The following is a 22,885-nucleotide window of genomic DNA, read 5'->3' on the forward strand; positions in this document are numbered from 1 at the left end:
TTTCAAATTAAAATTTGGAGCATTCTCCTTCATTTTCATCTAGTTTGCTAAGAGTCCCTCCGCGTCTACTGCTGAGCATACACAGGAAGTGTACTGATGAATGCTTCCTGTTTTGACCAGAGACAGCTGGGGGAGGAGCTAAATGGCACAGAAGTCACGTATTCTAACACCAATAACTAAAGAACGCCGGCACCGATTTGCATGCGGTAAAAGCCATTGTAGTCCGATGCAAACGGACTCCAACACACATTAATTAAAAAAAAAATACAATTTTGGTGAAAGACCAATAAACCAATATATCCCAGAGTTATTTAAACAACACTTTGCATTCAAATTGAGTTTCAATTAATCGGGAAAATATTTCATGGAGACGTCTCGTACCCCATGACATTTAATTAGAATAAATCATAATAATTTGGTTATTTCCTCTAAACCTTACATTTTTTTTTTCATGTCGACTACTTGCAGACTAAAAGAGAAAATTTTGCCAAATCAGATTTTTCTTTGCAATGTCATAAAACTAGAGTTAAAATAAAATATACATTATATGTAATGATATTATTAAGATGCGATTCAAGTCAGTTGAAAAGCTTGATATGGTATCCCAGCCCCGGGATTTGATAATTTAATTGCAAAGACAGACAGATTTACTCCACGAGCTTGAAAGAGGGAACATTCTCGCTATTCATAGTTATAATCTGATCATTCTGTACGGGAACTCTGGAGCTAAACATTAAGAAGGAAATGTCATTTTAATCTACATAAATTAATATCTGATTTGCATAAAATATGCACAAAATTAAGGTTGCTCTAAGTACCTTAGCTTTTTTTTAGGTAACAATTAAAAACATCTCTCCATGCGTATTATCGAATTTTCCTTTTATTAGTTAAATAATTGTATTTATTTATTTAAATTAATTAAGTTATTTTTTTATTATTTTATTTTTTTTCTGGCACATAATTTCCTCCAGGTACAATTAAAATGGTTCTCAAAGCTTCAGTTCCTTCTGCAACGTGACAGATAAAACATATTTATAACTCAATTAAGCAGGGGCTCGAGATAGATATAGCCAAAAAAATATATATATTATATACATTAGCACTCCGGACCAAAATTCTCAACAACTTCGTCAAGCTCCTAGGTCTAACCCGGCCCTGTATAATGTATACTTCAGTGATGTATTTATGTTTGGCGCTCCTCCACTGCCACTGTTGTGTAGTGGCGGGATATGATGTCATATCCTGGCGCTCTGTGGCTTAACATGAGCCTAAATGGACTGGTTGGGGAGATCAAAGATGCATCATACATATTAAGCTTAGCCATATATATATATATATATATATATATATATGTACAGCGCTATGAAACTTGATGACGCTATACAAAACAATAAATAATAATTATATATATATATACAGCGCGAGAGAGAGATTATTTAAAGGTACTTTATAAAGTTTCTGCATGATTTCTGTGCTGAAAATTAGAAATTTGCACCGTTATTTCTCCCAGCCAAAGAACTCTTCACTTGAACGACTGCTGACTTTTTTTAATTTTATTTTTTTGGAACACAGAAAGCGAATTCCAGCCGTACTGAGTAAAGATCTCCATGATTGCAACTGACAGAAATGGATGCAGATTTTCGGTAATGTAATTTTGATTGACTCCAGCCTATCCACTTGAGCAGAACTTTTATATAATAGCAGCTACTGGTGCTTAAAGATCTAAATTCCGAGTCCGAAAGTTTAAAGAGAAACTATTTAAAGTTAAACTATGAAGACCGAAAGGCCTAATTCGATAAACGTGGGGAAAAAAACTGCAATTCCATTTATTGATGTTAGGTAGATGCCCTAGATACAGACAACATACCCCTTAGCACAGGACTGTAAGTTCTTTTGGGGTAATAGGGGCATCTGCCTTCGGCCCTGTCCAGGGATGCCATGTTTTGCCAAGCCATTTACTGGAGACGTTCTGAGAGGAGAGAGAAAATAAAACGACACAGAGGATAGAAAAGAAAAAATGAGGAAAGGAGAGAAAAAGAGAAAAGAAAGAGAAAGGATGAAAGGAGAGAAGAGTTAGAAGATAGAAAGGAGAGGAGGAAAAGCATAGAGCAAAAAGTAGGGGAGAGAAGAGAGATGGAAAAAAGAAAGAGAAGATAGGAGGGAAGAGAAAAGCAAGAAGGGGAGATAAGAGGAAAACGAGAGAGGAGGGGAAAGGAAGAGGGGATAATGCGAGCGTAATGGCATTTTGGACCCACACTGGGTTCCTCAAGCATCATAGGACTTCACTCGCACCGTCTACGGATTCCAAACCGTACTGGAAATTGTGTATTACTCTGCGGCATCAAGCATTTTTCACCCGATGAAATCCATTTCTGACACCACAGGCATTTTATTGTCTGGGCAGAATAATGCCGGACGTCTTAACTAATGTGAGCCAATTACGGGCAATAAATAATAGAGGATCCCTATGCACGGCTCGTGAATTGCACAAACGTGGCCGCTAATGAGCGCTTTTATTGACTTTCATCGCGGTGATGTCATCGGCCGGGTCTATTAGAAAGCAAGATATGGCAAGATTGATCGGAAAAACACAATCTGGAAGATAAAAGAGCTGCCAATCACTCGGAACGGTTCGGTTAATTTGCAGGTGAAATCTGAAACATGAAATCGAATTATTCTGGAGCGAGTGAAATCAAGAAGAAGCTTAATGGAGCGTGGCTGGAGCGGAGAGTGGATCATATCTGTAATGGAAGAGTATATACATATATATATATATATATATATATATATATACAGTATTAAAGGCAGCTATTTAGATTGTGACTTAGATTTTATTAGTGGGCTTTATAATGAAGGTAAGGAATGTGTTCTTCCGAAGGGTTAATGAGCCTTCCGCATGAGGGCCATTTTTAACATATATATATATATTTTTTATTATTATTATTTTATTATTATTATTATTTTTTTTTACTTTGGACGTAGGCAAAGAATGCAGATATGTCCCTTTTTTCGGTTCCAGGAGGGTTGATTTTCAAACGTGCCAATAATACAATGAAAGGGTTAAGCCCACGAGAGAACGCGATACGATGGATATCGGAAATTTCTTTTCCGTTTTGAGAATAGCCTGACGACGTGTTTATCACGCAGGAAACTTTTGACAGCCAGCCATGAAAAGAAAAAGAAAAAAAAAAAAAGGAAAACGAACGCTCAGTTGGACTGCAAAATATAATTAAACGTGTTGCAAATGACAGGTTAAGCAATCAAAGACTTCTCCAGAACGACAAAGCTTTGAAAATAAAAAAGAATAAAAAAAAAAATCTACTCAAATAGAGCCTGCGCTCTCATGTTGGTAAGAAGCCAGTGAGTCATAACATAGGAGTTATTAATTATATTCGGAATCGAGGGAGCGGGGGGGTGATATTTACAGCCGGTGATACTTTAACCATCACTGAAGAATGGAAACAAGCGTGGAAACCACGGGGAACGAGGGAGACGGAATTCTTCCTGTTAATTGAATTTTTCTGTTTTTTCGGATTTCCCGTAATCCTTCACTAACGAACTGGCGTGACGATCCGCGTATTCCCACGTTAACTGATCGGGTTACAGGTTATAATGTCATTGGCTCCGGGTTTTTAAATGTATCGCGAGGTCAAGCTAATCTACAAAAAGGAGGGAAGTCTTAAATTAAGACCAGGTTGGGTTGTGTTGGTCCAGCCTATCATTGTAAGACTTACTTGGTGGCAAAAACTATGGCTACTATAATGTGCTAGTGGGCCTCCAATCCCTGTGACCCAAAGCCACTTGATGTCCTCTTAAACAATGACCCGCCATCAAAAAAATATAAATGGTGGAACTTTGTAGCAGAAGCTTACGGAATATGCAAGAGAAGTTATATGTAGACAACATTCCATGATGTTCAACCATTGCAAAACCGGAAGCAAAAAGGGCCCAAGTCATGCCTGAATCAGCTGAAATCTGTACGCTATCAAGAAGATGAGCCCACCTCCTTCAGGCTGCTCCAACTGGAGACCCAAGTGGGGCAATGCCACCGCTAAACATTGATTATGTCATCTGATGACACAGGACAAGCTTTATAGAATATGGTTTGGTGGTTCCAGTGTCCCTCACTGGCCAGGTGTTGGGTCAAGAATCACGGGGGTCTACAGCAGAAGTGTCAGCTCTTCAAGGTCCACTACAGCCCTTTTTGATGTTAAAGGCGTGATGTCCATTCTGTATGAGATTATGTTCAATATCAATCATCTATATGTTTTATCAGGGAGACGACTTCTCACCACTATGGATTTGCAGGGTTGTATCACATCAGGTTATGGATTCAATAGGATGCCCCGTTGTAGAAGGTGTCCCTCAGATGCTACATGTTATCAGAGATCTTCTTTGCTTCTTTTTTTTAACAAATATAACTTGATTTTCAAAACATTCATGACCAGGAACCTACTTGATACTCTTTTTTGATAACACCCAGCCTCTGAGGGACCTCAGAACCTTCTACATTGATGTGTCCTACCATAGCCTGGTGAAACCATAGCCTGGTGTGATATAGACCCGGTGATCAAGCATATAGAATGGGCCATGCTAATCTCTGACCAAGAACATCTGGTCCGACATCTTTAATTAGGAACATGAATTTTTTTTTATGGTAATTGATGAGTTTCTGTTCATGAAACACAGATTATATTTTAAGCAATGACCTCATCCTCCTCTTACTGGATGAAGCTGCGGCTAATGGTACAAGAACCATTTTTGGAGGCCCACCTTGAGAGGTAGACCAAAAATGAAGACGTTGACTTATTAACATTTCCCTCAGAAAAATGTAATTTAATTTAATGACCCAATCCTGCTCCTATGGCCGAGATCAATGTAACCGCACCGGGGATATTTAAACTGGTTGTTCGTTGATCACCTGGTTAATCCGCCATAACGTTTGGAATTATATGGTTTAGTTGGTTCCATAAAACGTTCTAAATAATGTGAGCTTGGAATCATTACAAACAATGAGAAAATTGGCTAGATTTTCACCCTGTTAAAAAAAAAACCTTAACAGCCTGCAGGTGCAGAAAATGCTTAGATAATCAGGAATTGTATAAAAATGCAAAAGTGGAAAATCTTCATTTTGAGGGATTTGTTCTATAAAATTAAACCTCTGGCTTTGCCTTAATAAAAATCTAGAGAAAAAGCAGGTTGACGCGTTTTATATAAAAAAAAAGCATGAGGGTCCACGAATGGCGGCTAATTATAGGTTACCAGGCAGTTTAAAGCCAAATGTATGAATAGTATGCCCAAAAAGAAATGCAGCCTGTGGGTTTTCTGAAAAGATCAATGACATCTCACTAGGACAATCCAGCCCAAAACCAAGCTGGAAGGGACCATAATGGTTTAAAGCCCATTTAGTGAGCATGGAAAGGGCCCAGTCTGGATCGAAATGTTGGGTCTATTGGGTAAGACTCGTCATGTTGGCACCCAAGCTGAATTGTTTAAGTAACTTGATCAAGTTGAGTGTCATTGAGCAACTCATATTAGCTAAAGTCAACGCCAAATCCACCACATTTCTATCCACCTTGATCCCATTAAGCTTCACTGGCTTAATTAAAGGCAGGATGGACTCATTTTAGGTGAGTCGACGGTCAAGATGAGAAATGTCTCCACAACAAATTAGTTAAATGATCATAAAATCAAAGCTGGACTTCCATCTTAACTGGGGAACTTCACAACAGTTGAGTTCCGACTCAAAAGATCTCAAGAGCTATTGATTACAACGTGAGCCGCCCGTCATATCCAGCCGATAGCTGTGGTTATGTCACTAAGTGGCCGCTTGTCTTTAAGTGCCTGGGCGGCCGTGTTCTCTAGTGAGTGGCTCCCCGAACTTTGTCAGGTCAAATGAGTTCCATCTGTAACTCGTAAATGGACAGTTCACGGAGGAATCCCTTTGGTAGCAGCATGGCTGCCACTTCATGTAACCCATTAACTGACTATAAGTCATCGGCGCCGGTTCTAGAACATCGGTGGAAACGGTAATTGTAACAATCTGCGATTGAACACGAAGGGGAACGGGGAGACCTAATGTTCCCGCTCTGGTAAGTATGTGACGTCGGATCTTTGATCTGTCCACGGTTAAACAGTTTCCAAAATGTCAGCCAAAGCTGTATTAAATAAACGTTAAAGAGAAGAAACGTTTTTCTAGCGTACGGGGAGGTTTAAATACGGTAAATAGGTCTTAATGTGAGTTATGGATCTGCCTGCTACATAATCGCGTAAAAAGGTTATCCCGCCTCCCACTGACCTTTCATTTCTGTGACTCGATATTGGCTTTCCCATTATAATAATAATAATTTAAGAATTCCTTTAGCACGGGGAAAAGAAAGTCAGGGACTAGAACAGATGTCTCGTTTCTCGTAATTTACCTGTAGTTTAACCCCCTGAGTGCCAGGAGATTACTGATCAGATATGAACGTGGATTCTGGATAAATTGGCTGGTTACGTCCCACCATTGCCTGGTCTTTGAACATTTTATTCTTTGGTCAAATCGCTCCGGGAGGCTGTGAGTATAAAATTCATGGCAGATAAGAACCAAACTCTCCTAGTTAAAGACCAATGACTTATTAGGCTAATTTAGGGCTGTAGAACCCTGCGATACCCTCATGCCCAGCAAACATTCCGAGTTCCTTTGAAAGAGGGGCATCAGGGATTTGGGGACCATACAGCGACTGGACCAAACCAAGCAGAGACGCCTGAAAGGTATGCCATGATGTCATCACTCATACACACACAGTGACCCTAATTATGGCATCAGCATGATTCATTGGCTTCCAACGATACATATGTATCCTTATTTTAATTCTGACCTCAGTCGTTGGTCTCGTCTTAGATTCAGGAGCTGTATGTCTATCCCATGCATGTTTAATCCCCTCACTGTATTTCCCTCTACCACTTCTGCTGGGAGGCTGTTCCACTTATCTACCACCCCCTCAGTTAAGAAAAACTTCCTTAAATAAAAAAAATATACAATTGCAAAATTGCTCACGTCTTAACAATACCTATTTGAAATAATACGCACGGGACAGAATAGAATAACAGAAAGCGGATTTGTTCGGATACACCTGCCCCAAGTTTGTATTCCCGAAGCTGTCTTAAAAGTCCCAAAAGTTTCTGTTGTTTTGCAAAACCATAAAGAGCCTCACATTTTACGCCATTAATTAAAACCGCAAAACGGTAATCCAGACGGCGGGTCTGTGCAGGAAGCATTACGCGCCCTGTGAAAGTGTTTCTCTTATGCCGCCATTATGTTTATTTCCCTCTGTAGCCGTCATTGAAGCGAGTGCCTAATTGCAATCACGAAATGCCTTGAAAAGATAATCATTAATAATTCATTTGTGAAATCACACCGAGCGAGTTCTTCGAACGCGTTTGCTTTGCTGTCAGGAAAGTCTGCGCAAGACGGTACCAGGGACGGGAAAAGTGGCAGCTTTCCATCAATATAATCAGCGGAGACGCTTCAGACCAAAACACCATTAAGATACAGGAATGAAATCCTGTATACAGTAATAACCCCCAGCACTGTATACAGTAATAACCCCTCAGCGCTGTATACAGTAATAACCCCCAGCACTGTATACAGTAATAACCCCCAGCACTGTATACAGTAATAACCCCTCAGCGCTGTATACAGTAATATAACCCCCAGCACTGTATACGGTAATAACCCCCAGCACTGTATACAGTAATAACCCCTCAGCGCTGTATACAGTAATATAACCCCCCAGTACTGTATACAGTAATATAACCCCACAGCACTGTATACAGTAATATAACCCCCAGCGCTGTATACAGTAATATAACCCCAGCACTGTATACAGTAATATAACCCCCAGCGCTGTATACAGTAATATAACCCCCAGCACTGTATACAGTAATATAACCCCCCAGCGCTGTATACAGTAATATAACCCCCAGCGCTGTATACAGTAATATAACCCCCAGCGCTGTATACAGTAATATAACCGCCCAGCGCTGTATACAGTAATAACCCCCAGCGCTGTATACAGTAATATAACCCCCAGCGCTGTATACAGTAATATAACCCCCAGCGCTGTATACAGTAATATAACCCCCCAGCGCTGTATACAGTAATATAACCCCCAGCGCTGTATACAGTAATATAACCCCCAGCACTGTATACAGTAATATAACCCCGCAGCGCTGTATACAGTAATATAACCACCCAGCACTGTATACAGTAATAACCCCCAGCGCTGTATACAGTAATATAACCCCCCAGTGCTGTATACAGTAATATAACCCCCAGCGCTGTATACAGTAATATAACCCCCAGCGCTGTATACAGTAATATAACCCCCCAGTGCTGTATACAGTAATAACCCCCAGCGCTGTATACAGTAATAACTCCCCAGCGCTGTATACAGTAATATAACCCCCAGCACTGTATACAGTAATATAACCCCCCAGCGCTGTATACAGTAATATAACCCCCAGCGCTGTATACAGTAATATAACCCCCCAGTGCTGTATACAGTAATAACCCCCAGCGCTGTATACAGTAATAACTCCCCAGCGCTGTATACAGTAATATAACCCCCAGCACTGTATACAGTAATAACCCCCAGCGCTGTATACAGTAATAACTCCCCAGCGCTGTATACAGTAATATAACCCCCAGCACTGTATACAGTAATAACTCCCCAGCACTGTATACAGTAATAACTCCCCTGCGCTGTATACAGAAGCCGTAACAAATATCTTAAAGTTCGTTACACGGCTGACTGCTCCGACGTTACTGGAAGAAGTTATTTTCAGCTAAGCGGATCTCTGCTTTTGACTAATCTTCTGGCTCTGTTGATTTATACACAGTCCAATCTGTACTGAAAAGCATAGAAGAAGAGATTATCCCGTATTGGCAAATGATACAGTAAACCAAGACTTAAAACGCCACGCTTGGAAGGATGGGACATGCAGAGTCATCTGAACAATAAAAAGACAAAATCATCAAAGTGGCATCTTTACAATAAACCTGCATTCTCCGCATTATCGAAAACCCAGACCTTCAACATAATGTCACATCGCCACCTAGAGGTACGACGGAGGACTGCAGGGATGTTGAATATTCTCCGACTTGGTGGTAACGCTTATTGCTCCCCTGGGCAGATTGCAAACTCTGTGGCCCATATTTTGCACATTACTGAGAGGGTAGTAGATAAATGGAACAGCCTCCCAGCAGAAGTAGTAGTGGCTAATACAGAAAGGGGATTTAAACAGGCATGGGATAGGCATAGGGCTCCTGGATCTAAGACCAACGACTGATTAAGGTTTAAGTCTAGATGGGGGCCGAACGGGTTAACACAATGGCGACAGGAATACAGAGTGGGTAGATTCATGTAATATCATTTATTTACTGTACACTGATACAGCCCATGGCTTGCATTCAGGTGTAATGTAAGGAGCTATAAATTGAATGACATTGGTAGGCTTGATAAATCAGCACCACCTAGTGGCCAGAATAGGGTACTGTAAAAAAAAAAAAAAAGATTCTAGATGCCATCTAAATGTTAATTCTCAGGCATTGTTTCTTTCAGGGATGTGTATAAAAAGTGTAAAGAGCGAGCTCCACAATAATGCCCCAGGCAAGAAGCCCCTGTGTCACCCACACTAGATCTCTGGTGTACATCTAACACGCTATAGAGGAAGCCTCCATTGCACACGTGTCAGTAGGGCCGTCATGTGCATAAGGCGAGAGAAAGATAGGGAGAATGAGGGGGAGAGAGGGAGAACTGAGAGAAGGAGGGCTGTGAGAGAAAGAGAGTAAGTGTGTGAGTGTATGGTGTTAGTGTATGTTGCTAGCACATGTGTGGACATGTGCGCGTGCGCGTGTGCGCGTGTGCGCGTGTGCGTGTGTGCGTGTGTGTGCGTGCTGTTATCATGTATGCATGTTACTGTATGGTATGAATGTGTGTATGTTAGTATATGCTGTTAGCATGTGTGTGTTACTGCATGGTGTTACAGTATGTACGCTAATGTATGGTGTTATTGTAAGCGTATTTTTTTGTATTCAGAAATATAAAAAATCTCCAGACACCAGACACGCCGGAAGGCTCGTTGTTCCCTCAGAAATCTCATGGTGCTGCCACAACCACAACCACAAGGGATTCTGGGTAGGCGCATGCAAATAGGTTGATGTTAGAGTGAGTGGGTGCTAGAGAGAGTTGCCCTTGCCCACAACACACTAGGTGCAGCCCGGCCCATGGGGTACCTGCCAGCTTTCTGCACACTGGGAGCAGTTTCTAGAGTGACCCTGGGGGCCCCATGGTCTAGGCTACCTAGGCAGCTGCCTGAGTTACCCTAACGGTTCTGTTGACTGCGCCATTCTATTGGTTGCTATGGCAATAACACTACTTTTCTAAATGAAGAATCACTTTTTGAATCACATGACACAGAATCATACGCATGTCCCTTTAAAAGACCGGGTTGCCTGGCGTCTGTTTCCATGGTCACCAAGATCAGGTTCCACGCGTTCCTGACGAGCGCGTTCCTTTCGCTTAGCCATTGGCTGCCTGCTGCATAGCAACCGGTGTCCAGGCAACGAGACGCCAGTTGACATCTGTTGCCTGGGTGACCAGGGCCTTGTCAACTCTATCAGAGCCCAGTGATCCCGCGATGTCCGCCGAGGTTCTTGTGTCCCGGCCCCTGGCCCCCCAGAGTGTCCCCCCGGGGAGCCTCCCGACCCAATCCCCGGAGGCTGCCATTAACACCACGGGCCAGCACTCCTCCTCCGGCCTGGCCACCTCCGGCTTCCGTACAGCTAAGTACCTGCTGGAGGAATGGCAGCAGGGCAACTCCACGACGTACTACCAGGCATTCGCCGACCGGGACAGCTCGGAGAAGACGAGGCAGGAGAGCAAGGTGCTGGCGATGGAAGCCGAGGCCCGGGCCCAGCGCAGCCAGGCGGAGGCCACCCGGAGGCTGGGGGAGAGGCTGCTGGATATTCACTTCTGGAAGTCGGAGCTGGCTAGGGAGGTCGAGGAGCTGCGAGCCGAGACCCAGCTCCTCCTGCAGGGCAAGAACAGGCTGGAGAGGGCCCTGGACGCCACCGAGATCCCCTTCAGCATCGCCTCGGACAACCTGCAGTGCAGGGAGAGGAGAGTCGGGGCCGAGCTGGTCCGGGACGGCGTGGAGCTGGAGCTGCTGCAGGTAACAGCCGAGGGGCACGGGGTAACCGGCATATCACACCGAGGGATGCTGCCAACTGCCCCTGACCAGTGTGACCAGTCCCTCTTCGGTACCCAGATCCCTCCATCTCTCTTTCCACCCCTGATGCCCCCCCCTTTCTTCCCCTGATGCCCCTCTTTTGTAGGAGCTCAGGATGTTGGCTGGGTATGCGGGTATCACAGGGTTCTACACTATTCTTCTTCTAAATCCCCCACTTAGTCCATGTGAATAAGAGACTTTCTTCACATTCATTGTCCTTGAATAAACATAACCAAGTGAAGAAGAGACCTCTGAGGCCCCTGAAAGCTTATATATATCTTTACATCATTGTGACAGGGCCAGGCTAGCTGGCTCATGTGTCATTTGAAGTTTAGCCGGGTCACGGAGCACTTTTGTGTCCGGTTCCGTATACCGTGACCCGGTAATATTTTATATTGTGTATTATTGTGTAACCGGCCCAGAGACTGATGTGGCTTCAGCTCCAGCCTTCAAGGAGACGACCCTATAATCTGGCTGGGGCTCTTAATCAACCAACACAGCCCTGTCTGCCCAGACGGCACCCGCACTACAGGGGGGATAACACAGGTGGGGGAACCCATTGTATTCTGTAATCCCCTCACCTGATACATCCCCTGTATACTGATGGGATTTGTGATGGGATGTGAGTGATGGGATTGGGGGTTGGGTTCGGTACACATTGCATTGACATTGTATATAAGTTCTGTGTGTTTGTAATAAAGAGAGTTCTTCTTGGTTTGCTACGAATGGTGGTCTGGATGATCCGTGGATAGCTGAGTGCGATCCGTATGAGGGACTGACTGGTGATTCCTCAGCCCTCAAACAGGGGGACCCGGCCTTGGGTACGGTGACCCTGTAACAATCATCTTCTATGATAATCACATCCAATAAAATATGGACCCTCATTGGCCAAATGTTAGAAGATATCGGAGCATGGGCATTGGAGCTAAATGTATAAGTGTGCAGCAGCCGAAGACTACTATTGGATGTTTTTACCCCAGCTCCGCCTCCTGCGCATAACCGTACGTGTTTCCGGGCCCTCTATGGGGGTATCGGACCCCCTCCTGACATTTCCCATTAACATTCTATGTTTAACGTTCTAAGTAATGAATAAAAATGTAAATTGAAAAAAAACTGCCTATTTAAACCCATTTAAACTGATATTATTGATTTCTTTTCTCCAGGAAGTAGAATTGATCAGAAATATTCAAGAGCTTCTGAAAAGGACCCTGAACCAAACCATTCAACAGATCCGGTAATTAAAAGAACCCTTTCTGGCCGCCGACGGCCCTTCTGTTACCAGCCGCTTACTGCCAACATCTTATTTACAAACAAACGCAGTTATTTTGTTGCTGAGATATATATATATATCATGCACTACCATTCAAAAGTTTGGGGTCACTTAGAAATCCCCTTGGTTTTTGAAAGAAAAGCACATTTAGTGTATTACAATAACATGAAATGGATCAGAAATCCAGTGCAGACGGGGTTAATGTTAAAAATGACTATTGTAGCTGGAATCTCTTCATAGGCGCACAGAGGCCCTTTATCACTCCCATCACTCCTGTGTCCCAATGGCCCTTTATCACTCCCATCACTCCTGTGTTCCAATGGCCCTTTATCACTCCCATCACTCCTGTGTCCCAATGGCCCTTTATCACTCCCATCACTCCTGTGTCCCAATGGCCCTTTATCACTCCCATCACTCCTGTGTTCCAATGGCCCTTTCTCACTCCCATCACTCCTGTGTTCCGATGGCCCTTTATCACACCCATCACTCCTGTGTTCCAATGGCCCTTTCTCACTCCCATCACTCCTGTGTTCCGATGGCACGTTGTGTTCGCTGATCCAAGTTTAAGTTTAAAAGGCTAATTGATGGTTAGAAAACCCTTTTGTAATTTTGTTACCGCCAGAAATGTCATGTGATGTCGACAGTGTGAGGTTTCCTCATATCAAAGAGACAATCCGGTCATTATATCAACACTAATGCATGTGATAGCCGAGAGGTCCCTTTAAATTTTTGGGGTGTACCTTTGGTAAAAGCTTTATGCATTTGCCCCTCCCCCACCCAGCTAATACCCCTGCAAGAGATCTGATTGGCCGAACACCTCTCTTTGCTTGGGATATACTTACCGCCAATGAGCGTCTTACCAAAGCAATTCTTTTCCCGCTAGGATGAATCGCGCGGCCAAGGAAGCTCTGGAGATGGACTGGTCGGATAAGGTCGAAGCCTACGACATCGACGACAAATGCGGAAGATACAATAATCAGAGCACAGAGATCCAGTTCCACCACAATTCCTCCAAATGCGAAGACAAGTAAGGAGGACACTGAGGGCAAAGTGTGTGTGTGTGTGTGTGTGTGTGTGTGTGTGTGTGTGTGTGTGTGTGTGTGTGTGTGTGTGTGTGTGTGTGTGTGTGTGTGTGTGTGTGTGTGTGTGTGTGTGTGTGTGTGTGTGTGTGTGTGTGTGTGTGTGTGTGTGTGTGTGTGTGTGACCCCATCTCTAGAAGGATGTTGATGTTCTGGAGAGAGTTCAGAGGAGGGCGACGAAAATGGGGAATGGCTCAGAGGATAAAAATTATAATGATAGATTAAGGGATCTCAATATGTCCGGCGTGGGGGAGAGAAGAGAGAGAGAGACAGATGGGGAGAGAAGAGAGAGAGAGAGACAGAGACGGAGGAGAGAAGAGAGAGAAGGGATGGGGGAGAGAGAGGGGATGGAAGAGAGAGGGGGGATGGGAGAGAGACATTTAAACACATAAAGAAAACAAGAGGCCAGAATCTAAAACCAGAAGCTTGGGTGGAACGGAAGGAAGTTTTACTTTATTGAGGGATTTTTTAAATTGCGAAATAATTACCATTTGAAATGCCGATACAGCTGTGGCCCGGCAGCTTTCCCACGGCATCAGAATTCCGGTGGCCAGTGTAGACTCTGATCCTGAAAACTATTAAAGTTAGGTTAAGAAAAAGTGCAATTGTAACCCCGCCATTCTGCGCTACAACCATCATTTCTATGGAAACATACCTGGCGTTGCACAATATAGAACTGATATATATATATATATAAATGTAAATATATTGTTATCCTCTATGTACATCATTAATACTTTATAAGCTGGCGTAAATGCTTTTGTAATGTATCCTTTTCGATTGTTTACCGTGCAAAATGTTACTCATTTTATTTGATCATTGCCCTTTCTCCTGATGCCCAGTAGGTGGCGGTATACCACCACAGTTCTTTATGTATAAACCCCCCCCATCTCACATACCTTCAGATGGATAAAGACGGCAATTTACTATCTACGAGAAAAAAAGCAGTAAATTAGATCTGTAGGGACCTAAATTATCATTTAAAAGCCGACATCTAAAAATGTTGTGTAGGGATAAAAAAAAGGTATTTAATTTGTAAGACATTCTAGTATTGCAGAAAATGTCAAATCCAGGGGAAAGTTTTAAAAGGAAAGTCGCATAAATACGTGATTTTGAACCGTTCCGCTCTGGCCCCGAGAGATGAATGAACTTCCAGCGATTCCCGAAAGCTTCGCGCATACGGATGCGTTCTGAATCACTCGCGTCTATTTCCGACTTTTAAATATATGGGTATTTATAAAGTGCGGCGGCGCCTCTCACCTTCAGGGTAATTCGGAAGTGACCTCTATTAAAAGATAAGGAATATACCAAGACGTGACCGCGGTAAAGGGAAGTGTCCCCCCTCCCCCACACGCTCACAGCATTCCCGCTATGATTATTTTAATTATTTCCAACGCTTTCATTATTAATGAAAAGAACTTAATACCAAAAGTCTACACTTTAAGAAATAGATGTGTGAAACTACTTACATACCCACCAACTGTCTCTGTTTAGGAGGGACATTCCCTCTTTGATCCTAGATCCCTGTCCCCTCTTTCCTCCCCATGTCCCATTTTCCTCCACTGATGCCCCTCCTTCCTTCTCTGTGTCCTTCTCTCCTCCACTGATGGCCCTCTTTCCTTCTGGATGCCCTTCTTTCCTCCCCTAATGCCACTGTTTCCTCCCCCGATGTCCCCCTTTCCTCCCCTGAAGCCCCTCTTTCCTCCTCTGATTGTCCCTCTTTTCTAGGAGGTCAGAATGTTTGCTGGGTATGAGGGGATCGCAGGGTTCTACAGCCCTAAAAGCCCCGATAATGTGTATAGAAATAGCAGGAGACGGCTTTATAAATTAAGTGGGGGAAATAAACCCCATTATTATTCTTCTAAATGCCCCGCCCATGTTACACAAATACCCCGCACTAGGGCACAAAGTGACAAAAAGAGTCTTGATAAAGCACCAGCCTCACTTTGTTTCGTTTCTTTTCTTATTTATTTGTTTATTCTTTGCTTAGTATTTCTGTTTTTTAAAAACATTTCTAGCACTTCCACCCCAGAATCTTGGACCCAGTACAGCCACGATAATATATACAAGGCTGAGCGCGAGAGGATGACTTCGGTGAATCTCCGTTCATTGATTGACAGCATCCTCCAGGACACGGCGGAGGACCTGCGCGCCCAGTGCGCCGCCGTCGACCGGGCATTGGCCAAGCGCTGCGAGGAAGTGGACGACGCCAAGAGGAAGTTAGAAAACCATTTGCAAAAGGTACGTTTAGGAGGAATCCCTAAAAGAAGTGGGTCTTGCGGGATTTTGTGAAGGACCGAGGGCTGGAGGGGGAAAGTCACGTATGATAAACCCCATGATACACGGTTTTATTCACAACGGTTTCCACCAAGCAAAAAGTGCCGTTACCCCCCATTTTTACAACATGGGCTAAAGTTTTTGCCCTCCTATACTGCTGATTTCCCGGCAGCCCATTTACATCACCCCTGGGTGGCCTGGTGGATGTTAGCAGCGAGTTATGTGCCCTTATTTCATGTTTCTCACACATCATTAGCTCCTAAGGCTGGTATGATGTCATATTATGGCACCTTCAGTCATGTGCTTGTTTCTCCCTGCTTCCTTCCACCAGGACAAATAAACCTGCCTCCTAGGAATAGGTATTGAACCGAGGACATTCAAGACTGGGGTCCTCTCCTTGGTCCCAGTACTTTATATACACCTCTGTATAAAGATAGGTGGCCGTGGCGGGTCTACGAACCGAGAAGGATCCTAGTCTGGTTGACCCAACTTGCACATGAACTAAGACAGAGTTGGCCACCAATATGTCATGCGTACCTTCCGCATGTTCTGCTGCCATGGGCAGGGTGGACATTGGCCCACTTGGGAAGACCCCATAGCAGCAGATTCCTCCATAGCAGCTCCCAAGTGGCCACCTCATGACGCACTGAAGCTGAGCGCCATGATGGGGCTCGTCGGTTAAGGTCCTGACCTGGACCCCTGAAGTGTTGGGGGGGTTTGCGTACTCAGTGCCTTTCCGGACAGGCATGAGGAAGCAAAGATGGAAAAGTTGGAGATGTTTTAGGTTCCTCCGGGGCCCAACTAGGATTTAGACTCTCGCCAGATTCCCTCCATCGCTCTCCAAAAATACAGAACACCAAGTAAGGCTGCGGAAGGAAGAACTTCAAACTCTTTCACTCGTACAGATATCTTTCAGAAAGGAAGAGCAAGGCTGCATTTAAATGTAAATATGTTTTTATAGAATGGTGATAATGTATCCCTTTCAAGAAAAACAACATTATTTCACGCGCTGAAAAACCGCAGATAATCCACGAAGCTCCATTATTTCCAAGGAGACGTTTCTGCTCACAAAGAGACAAATAAACAACCACGAACGAGTCCACCGGTTTCTCGGTGTAGATGGCGGCCGTTGAGAAACAGATGTTAAGTATTTAGAATCGATTGATGAAACTCAGACAATGTTGCACTTTTTTTAATTTTTGGCCCATTAGGCAATTACTTAATTAACAGAAACGAGTCTTCGAGGGCTCGTCGGGCCGGTAAACCTTGGGCCGCCTGGGGGTCGGTGATCTCAGTAGATCCCGTCCAGCACGTGATGTGTTTGGCAGGCAATACAAACCCCATCGCCATGGTGGTCACAGAGGTCAAGGGGTTCCTTGGGTTACCCCGAAAAACCTTTGGTCACCCAATTCGGAGAGCCGCACTCGTTATGAAGGACCTCACGATTGTCTTCCGTCCCATGGCGATGGCCTCTTCTGAGGAGATATAATCGTCTGAATCTTCTCGGATGATATAATGTGACAGCCTCTTCTCGGGTGACATCTGAGAGCCACTTAGGAGATAATATCCTCTTGTAACCACTTCTTGGGCGATGCGCTCTTCCAGCCCATCCTTAGAAGATAATCCCCTCTGATACCTGCGCCTTTCCGGATAATACTCTCTTCTCTCTCACTTCATATCATGGATAGCTGCTTCTCAAGTGATTGACGTCTCATCTATGAAGTCCTTATAGTCGGGGGGTCTGCGGACCCCGATCAACGACTTCATGTAATTTTGTTTGAAGGAGACTTCTTATTTCTGCCCCCCCCCCACTTGGCCAACGTTCATCTGTTCCCATGTTTTGTTTGGCCCTTTTGCCCCCCTTACAATATTTGCCTTTGGTTTCCATAACAACCTCCCTAGTTAACGGGAAGATCGTTAAAACAAACACCCGACGTTATTTATTTCACTTCATTTGTGAACCTCGTTTAAGGAGCCGGGTAGTTGCCCCCGAAGCGCTTCCCGCGTCACCGAGACCCCAAATAAACGAGCAAGAGGTGCCATAAGATGACTTCGAATATCATCAGTCTGTGTCCTTCAAGGATAAACAGATCTGTGTCATTAATGTGTTTTAATATTTTATCACTATAGTCACACATAGAATTTACCGGAGCATCGGCCCCCATTCGGCCCCCGTCTAGTCGCCCGTTTCTCCTGCTGTAAAGACTCAAACCTTAATCAGTCGTTGGTCTCGTCTTAGATTCAGGAGCCGCATGTCTATCCCATGCATGTTTAATCCCCTCGCTGTATTACCCTCTACCACCTCTGCTGGGAGGCTGTTCCACTTATCTACCACCCTCTCGGTAAAGTAAAACTTCCTTCCATTCTTTTAGGTTTTGGCTTTTGGGCAAAGAATCCCTGTAGGAAGAGATGGCAAGATTTGTGCAGTAGAACTTTGTTGTAGTCAATCAAGTTTGTCCTGAGCTGGTTAAGACCCCGTTCGCTCTCCTTTCCTACCCCTTCCATAGCACTATTTTGGCCACATGGGGCACCTGTAGACCTGTAATGGTGTTTTAAACTTTCCGGGGATTGTTTGAATCCAAACATTCTTCTAGACACATGAACGACAGATACACAAACACGTGACGGTTCGATGTCATCTTAAGAAGTAGTCCTGCTTTAAAGGTGCTGTTCCACCTACTCTGCTGAATTTAACCCTTTTACAACTAAATGCAGCGCAAGGAACTTCATTCACGTCTAAAACCTTCCCAGAATAGTATTTTAAATGCAAAACCTTAAGCAGCCTGAAGATGATAAGAACAATAAGTAATAATTAAATAATAAATATTATTCAGAATTATTAAATAATATTAATATTTAAATAATACAATAATAATATATATTTTTTTTTCTCGGCGCGTCCGACGCCTTTAGGGACGTTCTAGGACGTGGGAACATGCGCCTGCTAAGGGCCTTGGGGGAACAGAACAACGAAATGGAAGGGAAGAGGCAGCCTTGGATGTCACTCATCTAATCAACAAAGCTTATTACTTAATTAACTAACATTCCCCCGGAGGAAGGAGCCATTGTGAAGAAAACATCGGCCGGCTCGCATCTCTTGGCAGCCGCAGTGGTTTAAAGCATTTGCTGCTTGGTTTCTACAGAATCGGGGCTGATTTAAGGGAAATGTTCTGTCACAAGATGTTCTGAAGCAGCTGTGCGATCTACTGTGTTAAATGTGGTAGATAAGTGGAACAGCCTCCCAGCAGAAGTGGTAGAGGGTAATACAGTGAGGGTATTAAACATGCATGGGATAGACATACGGCTCCTGAATCTAAGACGAGACCAACGACTGATTAAGGTTTGAGTCTTTACAGCAGGAGAAACGGGCGACTAGACGGGGGCCGAACGGGGGCCGATCTAATATGTTTCTAACCAGGGATTTTTTTGTTGCCAGAATGCCAAAATTGGGGCATAAGTGCCACTGGCATTAAAAAAGCACAGCCGTCAAATTTATAAAGAGCTGTTCTGGTGCAAACCTTTAAAAGTGGTTTAATCACCATAGAAACCAACGGAATGTTCCTGTCCCTTGGTTGCTATGGCTATAAGGGCACATTGAAGACTTTGCACCGGAGTAACACAATATCCCAGGGCGTTTATTGCCCCGCACACACTGGGGGGCGCAGTTTTTGCCTCTGTTCTTCTTGCAAATCAGTTGCCTGCTGGGATATTTAATAGGCCCCGCAAAATAATAACCATAAAACATGGCGCTAAGGCTGCTGCTTCCGTCACAGACGGGGTATCCTTACTGCGGGGTAACTGCGTCCTGATTGGGCAGCGACACTCGGCGTCCGCGTTTCCAGCCCCGTCCCCGCCGGCGTATAAATAAACTTTAAACGCCTCATCGAGCCCCTCTTTCAGCAAAAACGAATATCCTTGCAAATATTTGAGCTCGCGGGGCAAGGTTATTACTTAAATAAAGCGCAACGAGCCTGCGCGGACATCGATTAATGAGTCGCTTTATCGTTTTTTATCGTGTTGTTTTTCCTCCCCAGACCTTGGCAGAAGTCGCCGGCCAGGAGAATAATATCGCGGCTCTCCGGCAAGCTATTAAAGACAAGGAAGGTCCGCTGAAGGTTGCGCAGACGCGGCTGTATGAGAGGTCTTACAGGCCCAACGTGGAGCTCTGCAGAGACCCCGTGCAGTTCAGGTAGGTAGAGCACAGAGACAGCCCCTCTGGGAACAGCAGTCTCTTTCTTGTTTTTTTTTTTTTTATGATTTTTGATCCATTGGTAATAAGCAAACAGTCTATTGTTATAAGCCGAAGTCTCAGAAAACTGATGAGGTCATGTCTCGGTCATTTCAAATCTGACATCACTGCGAGAAAAAAAAACTCCCTCCAAGGGGCGGTGAGTCATGCGCGGCGACGTCCATTGAGAAGCTTCCCCTTCCCCGCAGATCTGAAACGGATTATTCTTTGGGGGGGGGGTGGGTTAATAAGACCCTAGAAATCGACTGTTTGCATAGGAGGGCCGCAGAGGTTCAGTGCATCGCAATGCTTTCCTTCACCATGTTTTAACTCCTCTCTATCCATTATGAAGGCTAAGTGACGGGCTGACCTGGCCCCGTATAATGTATAACTCAATGTATACATTATACAGGGCCAGCTAAGTTCTTAATACAGCAGAAGCGCTGTGGTTGGCCCTTCACCATGTATAGTGACGGCAAGGAGCTGAAACACAACTCTTCTGGCAGCTCACTGTTTAGTGAATAGACCCCTTTGTGTGAATGGGGGGCCAAGGCTTCGGCACCCAAAAAACATTCTCAGGATACATTTCCCCTCCACGACGACTCAGGTGTCTAAATCAGGATGCCTGTTTCGAGGGGGTGTGGCTAGATGGGGAAGAGATGAGCATGGAGGCAGAAGTGGGTGGGGCCCACCTTACACACAGATCAGCTCAGCTGCAGGGGCGGACAAACTCCTCGACCCGCCAGAGGGAGCGCCGAAGCCGCATAGATTACAATCCGGAGAGATTTCGGACAGAAATAAAATAACAGTGTTTGAGAAGAGGGTTGACGGCAAAGCTCACAGGATTGTTTTCACAGAGGTCTCGCCTTACGGTCCTTGTAACACATGCACTCTAATTTATTGCTTGCTGGAGTGCAAAGGGTTAATGTCAGAGCGCATGAACAACGCATCAGACCTTTCTCGCTACTTACAAAGACAACAGAAAGGAGGGAAAAAAAGAGGCTGTAATCTAAAACTAGAGGATCAGAGACTGAGATGGAATGGGAGAAAGTTTTACTTTACTGAGAGGGTGGTAGATGAGGGGAACAGCCTCCCAGCAGAAGTGGTAGAGGCTAATACAGCGAGGGAATTTAAACATGCATGGGGTAGGCATTTACAGCAAGACAAACAGGCAGACTAGACGGGGCCGAATGGGGCCGATCTGCCGGCAGGTTCGATGATTCTATGAAAGAATAATGTATCTTCCCTCAGCGTTCTAAATCAACGCAACAGCCAACCAATCAGAGACAATCTAGAAACCGAAGAGACGCCTCAATGATTTTTTTTTTTTTTAATTATTTTTCTGGCGGCCGCTTGTCTTCACTGAAAGACAGATATTAGTCTTGGACGAGTCCGCTGGCTTTGCCGCCACCATTGAAATTTACGATTTTGCCATTTTGTTTACAGTGCTGTATAAACATAGAAAGCCCCCCTTCCAAAACCGTAAATTCTGAAATGTATTTATGGAGTGGCCCTAACGGGGCGGACCGCGCAGGCATCTGGACACGCAAGGATATTTATATTTACTGATTCCAGAAATAACACTTTTAATTTAACCCCCTGAGTGCCGGAAAAGAAACCCTTTAACTTTAAACATTTAATTATCAATAATTTTGCCCAAAACTTATATATATATATATATATATATATATATATATATATATATATATATATAAGTGGACTTTATTCGCCAATTAGATGTGAAGTGCATCCAAGAGTTCCAAAAGCCCCCTATATAAATTCACAGCGTGATTATTCTTCCCCATTATCTCCTCTGTTGTTAAGTTGCTGATTGTTGCTGATTGGTTGCCTTTGTAAGGGTGGGGGGGGGAAAGGAGAGGACATCAGCACAGGAAGTTGGCCAGTTTTTCCACAATTATCTTAATATTTATAAATTAAAATAATCCCTTTTTTAAACCAAATATGTACAAAAACAAAAAAATCGCAATTTAAGTAGAATTTATAGATTAATTTACAGATAAAACCTGTGACTAACGGCTATACTGGAAATAGTCCAGAAATGGCTTTTTTTTTTGCCTCTAACTATTTTTTTCCCTAATTGCCCCGTTATCCATCTTCCTCTAGCGTTCGCTTCTCATTCATCTTCAAATATTTTGGCTTTTTTTCCCCATATTTGCGCTCAAATTGAGAATCATCCCCAAACCACCCATTCGTAACGCTTTGTTTGGACAGGTTGATAAGCGAAGTCGGGGAACTCACGGAATCCGTCGACGTTCTAAGACAGAAACTGGAGGCGGCCGAGCAGGCGCTGAGGAACCTGGAAGACACCAGGATGTCTCTGGAAAAAGACGTAGCCAACAAGGCCAACAGTCTCTTCATCGACAGGGAGAAGTGCATGACCCATCGCACCCGGTACCCCGTCGCCATGAAGCTCACCGGATACCAGTAGACGCCTTCTATAAAAACCAGATACAAACTAAGTGTTTTAATCGCACAAATGCATCGCAATAAACGTTTAAAACCAAAAATGGTGGTTTTTGGTATGTTTTTTCACAGCATGAGCCCTCAATTTTATATTAAAATTAATTATTTAATATTTAAGGGATGCTCTAGAATGAATTAGCAACATAAAAACTTTTCACAGCATTTTTTTTTTTTTTTAAATGATTTTTTTTTTATAATTAAAAAAAATATATATACCCTTTTTCCAAACATATAAAAAAAAAAATGACATCTTAAAGTGACAGTACAGAATAA

The 22,885-nt window shown here is 43.8% G+C and overlaps 1 protein-coding gene across 2 annotated transcripts; it reads left to right on the forward strand.

The window, feature by feature from the left end:
• The first annotated feature begins 1,232 nt into the window (after positions 1 to 1,232).
• Positions 1,233 to 22,577, forward strand: LOC149285777 (tektin-4-like). Of its 2 annotated transcripts, XM_089495072.1 has the most exons (7): positions 1,233 to 1,247; positions 10,696 to 11,217; positions 12,438 to 12,508; positions 13,428 to 13,571; positions 15,642 to 15,864; positions 19,935 to 20,089; positions 22,361 to 22,577. In XM_089495072.1, exons 1-7 carry the CDS (start codon positions 1,233 to 1,235, stop codon positions 22,575 to 22,577), a joined length of 1,347 nt encoding a protein of 448 aa, XP_089351198.1. The 2 variants fall into 2 exon arrangements, with proteins under 2 accessions (XP_089351198.1, XP_089351199.1); XM_089495073.1 differs by lacking the exon at positions 1,233 to 1,247 and having other exon boundaries at positions 10,684 to 11,217.
• The last annotated feature ends 308 nt before the right edge of the window (positions 22,578 to 22,885 follow it).

The sequence above is a fragment of the Sceloporus occidentalis genome, unplaced genomic scaffold, assembly GCF_023333645.1.
Source record: "Sceloporus occidentalis isolate IW3139 unplaced genomic scaffold, rSceOcc1.0.p SCAF_76, whole genome shotgun sequence".
NCBI classification, from domain to species: Eukaryota; Metazoa; Chordata; class Lepidosauria; order Squamata; family Phrynosomatidae; genus Sceloporus; species Sceloporus occidentalis.

Bases quoted from the DNA above. Each gene is read 5' to 3' on its own strand.
- LOC149285777 (XM_089495072.1), top strand. The intron at 11,218-12,437 runs GTAACAGCCGAG...TCTTTTCTCCAG, and splicing joins TGGAGCTGGAGCTGCTGCAG to GAAGTAGAATTGATCAGAAA. The intron at 15,865-19,934 runs GTACGTTTAGGA...TTTCCTCCCCAG, and splicing joins TAGAAAACCATTTGCAAAAG to ACCTTGGCAGAAGTCGCCGG.